The following is a 6,593-nucleotide window of genomic DNA, read 5'->3' on the forward strand; positions in this document are numbered from 1 at the left end:
ATCATATAAAGCTGTACCAGATGGCTATGTTTTTGATCCCACAAGGGAAATTGTTCTAGATTTGTTGACAGTAGTAGATAGTCCATAGTCTAGTGGTTATACATTTGGCTAACAAGTGAAAGATCCCCTGTTCAGTCCCAGGAGACACAAATCCCTTTGGTGTTGTGTCAGGGCGTCCCATGTTAAAAAAAAAAAAATCTGCCAAATCAAACAGACAGAAGAAGCTACTTGTATGGCACATAAAGGTTTGACCTGCCATAAAAAACAAAACAAATATATGGCTTACACTAATCTTTTTTTAATCTGTGTCTGCATTCTTGTGTAAAAAAGGTGACGCTTGCAACACATTGTGGATGTGAGTGAGTGCCAAATTTCTGCATGGCATAAACCAACATAAGGTGTTCATGTTTCCCCTCCTGAGTATCCTGCTAGGCACACGGCAGCTGTTCAGACACTGTCTGGTTTGCCTGAGAAGAGGACTTGTTAATTAGTGAAAGCAGACCAGCTGCAGTGCTGGAAGATCTTCAAGGTACCCCTCAAGCTTCTTGTCAGCGAACACTAATCCAAAGGAAAGCAGTATGTATAAAACTATAAAAAGACTCCTTACACACAGCATATCTTTCTTATAAATTATATTTTAGGTGGTATAAAAACAATGGATAAAGTTCTAGTAACAGTCTGCAGACAACAGTTTCAGAAAATATTTGGCACTTTCTTATGAAAAATGTGCCAAGTTTTTACACACGTTACATGCACCATCAGCATAGTCTATTAAAACATTGTTTTTATGGTAAATATTGTTCCCTTATAGAGATGTCTAACAAGTTTGGAATCAGTTTGTGATACCATCAAAATAATGCTGAATTTAAAGGGCAGAAAAGGCTGTATTGTATTGCACTGTGTGGAACAATTAGACTGTATAGTGGTAACAAAATACTTGAGATGCACTGATAATCCTTACTTCAAAGTGGGAAGACAAGGTAAAATAATAATAATAATAATAATAATTTAAAAAAAAAAAAAAAAAAAAAAAGTGGAAAACTGACCACCATGTATCACTTATGTCATCCACTGATTCAGAGCACAGGAGCTGTAAGGCATCCCAGCAAGCACTGGGTGGTAGAAACAACAGCCCATTACATGTTTAAATGTGTGGATGTACTATAACATTTTGGTATACTCATACTCATGGACATTTCTGTAATGTATCAAAAGATGTATGGATCACTTTTTTAACACCAACTCATTAACGGAGAAATCGTAAAAAAATGTTCTGCATTTTAAACTGATGATGAAAGCAAGGATCAGACATGGATGTTGGCGTGCTGATAGATAGATAAATGATCTACCTGCAAACCCAGTGACGAAATGCCTTTCTGCATCATGGACTGAATATAAAAGGACTCAACTCTGCCCACACTATTAAACAAGCCTTTGAAAGATCAACATTTACCAGGCAATGCCAAATTTTACACACATGTATCAGTTTGTTTGGGCTTAAAAAAGGGGGGGGAAAAGCTGGCAACACACAGACAGTCATATTTTAAGTTAATTTATAAAAACATAAGAAATTAGTCCACAAAAAGGTAGTCCAATGACCTTCATATTGATGGCTGTAGTTTCCAGAAGTCTGAGCTTCCAGAGGGAGTTTTAGTCTCTGATGTTAGTGCATACTCTGCTAAACCCGAAGCTCAGGTCCAAATCAGGATTTCTTCCTCAGTTTTATGCAGATGATGAAATCAGACAATCCTGTGCAGCAGGTCAATGTCCTGTATCCAAGTCTCTCATGTACTCCTGCAGTGCCTGCAGCCTTGCATCAATCTCTGATAGCTCTGTACCTGTATCTACAGAGCTTTCTGGGGTTTGGGACAACAAATGACAAATTAGACTTTAAAAAACCAAAAATGCATGTAAACTGATGGGGACAAAAAAAAAAAAGTTACAAGTACAAGTTACCTTTGTCTTTGACTCTGAGTGTTGGTGTGCTGCATAATGGCTTCCTGGACAGAAGGCCTCCCCTGGACTAGAGACAGATAAATTGCACTGTAAATGTTAAGGCCTGTAATATTCTGTACTTAGTGGCTACAAAACCATTAAAAACTATAACTCTCAGTGATTTAATTCCACTAACATCTACTACCTACACTGCTTTCATACCCAAAAAAGGCTGGTATCAGCCCTTTTCAAATACATACAGGAGAGGACAACAAATAAATAACAGGAAAGTCATTACTCACCACATTGGGTCCATTGTAAGTCTGTTTTCTTCCTCTGAAAACATGAAAGAAAAAAAAACAACCCAGACATTAAAATAGCCAGCTACACCCACAGGGCCTTCACAAATCCATCCAAAGTACTATCACCTGTACAGAGTTTTGGTCATTTCATCCATGTCCACTAACGAGCTTTCAGAGGAGTTCCTGCTCCCTCGCCGCTCCATAGATAAACTCCTGCCTCTGCTGCCTGACCGGGTCAGCTGAGGATAGGCTTCTCTGGAACGTGAACGGCCTCTCTCGGGGAGCACGGGTGATGCCAGCATGTCCCTTCGCACCTTCCTTTGTCTGACACAGAAAAACATGCTTGAGCAGCTACTACACGGAGTACTGGCGTATACTCACAAAGTGAGGAAACCAACTTTTTGATTTCTGCCTCCTTCTGTCTGCGCTGCCTGTCCTGGATATATGCTGTTGGATCAAAGCGTGGAACCCGTGACCCTGCAAAAACAGAAGTACTTATCAAGTACAAATCTTTATCAGTGCGATTAATTACTGAGAATTCATTCACAGAAACAACATCAGGAGCAGAGGTAGTACCTGTGGGGGAAGGTGATGGCCTGGGTATGTGAGCACGCGGTCCCGAGGAGTCTGCACGTCTTCCTCTTTCTACCAACCTCTGTCCTCTATCCTCTGTACGTTCTCTAGATCCCGAGCGAGCCCTGATTGTCCCGTACCCAGACCTTCTCTCCCGAGAAAGTGAGCGATAAATTTCTCCATCTACCCGTGAGCTGATACGACCCGACACAGGAGTCACTCTGCTGCATACACAAGAAAAACAGCACGAGTGTTCAGTGGGTGACTGATTTGGGTTTTGAAATTTTAAGCGTGTAAGCGAATGTATGAAAGAGAGAAAGTAAAGATATAGTACACGCTTAGATTGTCTAACCCTCTCCGTAGTAACGCCAGTTCATTGGTGAGACTCTTGACACGAACACGGAGAGCACACTCTGATGCTCTCAGCTCCTCTAACTGGAATGGAAAAAGGAAAAAGTTAAAACCTACTGATTTATTTTAAAAAGGGGGCGTTACACAGGTTAAAAAAAAACAAAGAAGCATCACCTGCTCCACTAGCAGTCGCTGCTCCTGACATCTCTTGCTCATCGAGCGCTGACTTTTGGCCCTTTCCTTGACAAGTTGCTCCTCCAGCGTCCTCACCACATCTCTCATTCTCCAGTCCTCTCGTCCAGACGTGGGATCATTTCCACTCAACTGCAGTCGCTCCAGAACCTTCGCCATGCTCTCCTTTTCCTCTTTAACCAGAGCCAGCCTTGAAAACAGCAGGAGACATTTAAAAAAAGAGAAGAAGAAAACTTCCAGCATCTGCTAATATTGGTAACACTGGTAGAGATTAAACCTACTCTGCTCGTAGCCGCTGTATTTCTAGATCTGCAGATTTGTTAACTCCGTGAGAGGTGAGAGCACTGAGCTCAGCCCTGAGCGCTCTGATTTCCTTCTGCAGGACAGCTGGGTCAGGCTTTCCCACATAGGGCAGAGGTAGAGGGTAGTGAATTCTACACATGGACAGAAAATCAGAACATCAGCACAGCTTCTACTACAGACGCAGAGGGCATAAAGCAGCAAAGCTGTGAGCAAACCTGTCAAACTCCACTGTGTATATGAGAATGAGATATCTTTTGGCGGTGAGAGCAGATGGCTGCTGATGGCTGCGAGGACGACTGACCACCCCTGCTTTTCTGTTTCGCAGTAGCTCCAGGTCAGCATAGGTCAGGAGGTCAAGCGTAACAGAGTCACTCGTCTGCAAAGAAGCATCTCTTTCAACAATCAGAATAATAAAACATGCCATTATCACCTTAGGGAACAGTCTTATGATCGTAGGCTCCTGATTTTATATTTACCCCCCCAATTTACAGCAATTTAATGGCAAAAAAATATCAGCCATCTCTTCTAATGATCATGGATCTAATTTTCTAATAATGCATCTTCAGATATATCAGAAAGCATGTTTTTCTGTCTTGCTTTAACATTTACAGTGTGCGTGTATACCTTGCTTTCATGACAATTTAGTTGCAGCAGACTTAAAAATGTGCCAAAAATTCAGTTTGTCTCTCCTAATTTCCTCCAGGCTCCTTCTTTTCCCCCCTGCTACTACACGTTAATTAAAAGGAAAAAGGGAGTAGGACATCCTGGGATAACTGGGCATTTTTCGCTTAAGTGGAGACAATGAACACAACCGAGTCTCTTCTTCGGCTCACACAGCCTCAGGGAAATCTGTCTCCTTATATTCAGCTATTAACTGTGTTTACATTCGTTCTGCCTCTAATCCCCCCCCCCCCACACACCTTTCTCACTGCAGATTCCAGCATGCTACAGAAAATAGGAAACTGCTTGAAGTTTCCAGTTTTGCGAGTTAGGTCTTCAATATCTAAATAAATGAAAAAGCAGTTAAAGTTAAACAGCATGAATGACTGGCTATAGTGATATGTAAACTGAGATGTATACGCCACTTACATGCTGGATCAAACTCCCCCGTCCACTGATCCGCTGTCATTGAATCAGAAATTTCGACAATGAGCAAACCCTTGTCCACCTCCATCTTCACGGAAAACTCCACCCCCCGAAATACAATATCCTCCATCAGCTCAGAGCCTCCCTCCATTGCTCTGGCTCTAAATCGGAGAAACAAATTATTCCAATCGATTAGAAGCAACTGAATCAACCAACTCCTTTCCTGTTAAAACAGAGACAGATGTATGCGTACATCTGACACCTGAGCCAAAATATAAAGCATAATCGTAATCTGAGCTGACCCACGCTTCTTCACACACAGCAGAGCCTTTAAGATCATGTTGAGCGACTGATAAATCTCAACACTGTATTGTTCGAAGGATAACAGGGAAAATCTGCAAGGAGACATGCATACTCAACAATAAAATGGGAATTAAATGATGTGTTGTGAAAAATATATTGTATCATTCCATGTATCTTACAAAAATATCCCAACATTTTGGGAATGTTTGCAATTCTCGGTCTTATTACAGTGACATTAAGATTTTTTTCAGCATCACAGCCAGAATCAGAATTTTTATTGTCATTAAACAAAAAATAAAAAAGGTACGCAGTCCCATTCAGTAGAAAGTGAGCAATATATCTAATTAAATAGTTTTCATATGTACAAAGACTAATAACACAATTTCGAATAAATAAAACAATATAAATATATTAGTGTGTATAAAAACATGTGTGCTTGTAGCATTATTGATTGCACAGGGTTGATATTTTTACAGGTTAGTGAAACAAGGCATACCCTCCTTAAGAACCTAATTTTAAAAGCATAAAATATTATTCACAACATATGCATTTCTTATCTTCAAATAGATATCTTCAATAACCATTTCTCTCTCTTGTTTTTTCTGCTCCTCTCGCACAGCCTGTTATTACACAAGTAAGCCGCAAGGGGCGGCAGCGGACATAGTTCATTTTAAAAGGTGTCAACATTGTTACAGTAAAAGTTCTGATTGATGGCTTCAGTCAAACAGCATGGGACTTGAGGGATTTGACGATGATCTTAAGCCACTGTTTAATAAAGTACGTCATTAACTGCGTCTCTTTTGTGGCGTTAAAACGCTGAAAGATTTCGCGCTCGACTTCACTTTCTCCGGTACTGCTAATAAGATATGTGCAACATTTTATCACATCGCATGGGGAAAAAAGATTTAGTTCGAGTGAAACAACGTTAAATTTAAGCACGGTTTCGTTGGAAGAGATAATTGCATTGTTCTAAACTACGGTGCAACATTTCCTCCGACTTCTCCGTCAGCTAGCGAGAGTTACATCTTTGGTCAACTGACCAGCGCTAGCTAGGGTTATCTAGCACGGACACTATGGTTAGTTAACACAAGTATTATTTTAGTGGATTCACAGAGCGCTAACTCTGTACATCAACCACACAGCGTTATTAGATGTGCAATCAAACAAATGAACGTTACCTCTGCGTGCAGTGATGCTCTTTAGGGTGGTAAGCTGTCAAAACATTGCTACCTTTAGTAAAAACATGGTGGTGACCTATCTAATTGAAGTGACTATAACTGCTAGTCGACTAAATGACCGTCACCCCAAGCCCCAAACTGTTCATAAGCCGCAGGGCACCGTGGAGACCGGAGCGGTTCAACAACCGGGAACCGTTAAATTCTTCTTCTTTATCTCTCTCTGCCTCTGCCGCTGCCGCCTCTTCCTCTGTCTCGATTAGATGAAGGCTCGATGCCTCGCAGGCGTGTGGGCGCCCTCCACAGGTACCGACTAGACATTGCTCTTACAACCACACGAAATGGAATACGGTGAATGTTCACGGTGCACGAA

The 6,593-nt window shown here is 41.3% G+C and overlaps 1 protein-coding gene across 4 annotated transcripts; it reads right to left on the reverse strand.

Moving 5' to 3' along the window:
- Positions 1 to 617: 617 nt before the first annotated feature.
- Positions 618 to 6,489, reverse strand: ccdc61 (coiled-coil domain containing 61). 4 transcript variants are annotated; one of them, XM_026181504.2, is made up of 13 exons: positions 6,224 to 6,489; positions 4,746 to 4,903; positions 4,577 to 4,659; positions 3,872 to 4,032; positions 3,635 to 3,787; positions 3,336 to 3,543; positions 3,163 to 3,245; positions 2,814 to 3,031; positions 2,636 to 2,714; positions 2,364 to 2,561; positions 2,238 to 2,271; positions 1,957 to 2,023; positions 618 to 1,856 (listed from the first exon to the last, which is right to left on the reverse strand). In XM_026181504.2, exons 2-13 carry the CDS (start codon positions 4,891 to 4,893, stop codon positions 1,762 to 1,764), a joined length of 1,527 nt encoding a protein of 508 aa, XP_026037289.1. In that variant the 5' UTR covers positions 4,894 to 4,903; positions 6,224 to 6,489; the 3' UTR covers positions 618 to 1,761. The 4 variants fall into 4 exon arrangements, with proteins under 4 accessions (XP_026037289.1, XP_080163610.1, XP_026037286.1 ...); XM_080307484.1 differs by having other exon boundaries at positions 3,145 to 3,245; XM_026181501.2 differs by having other exon boundaries at positions 2,814 to 3,034; positions 3,145 to 3,245.
- Positions 6,490 to 6,593: the final 104 nt, after the last annotated feature.

Source organism: Astatotilapia calliptera, chromosome 10 (assembly GCF_964374335.1).
Source record: "Astatotilapia calliptera chromosome 10, fAstCal68.1, whole genome shotgun sequence".
NCBI classification, from domain to species: Eukaryota; Metazoa; Chordata; class Actinopteri; order Cichliformes; family Cichlidae; genus Astatotilapia; species Astatotilapia calliptera.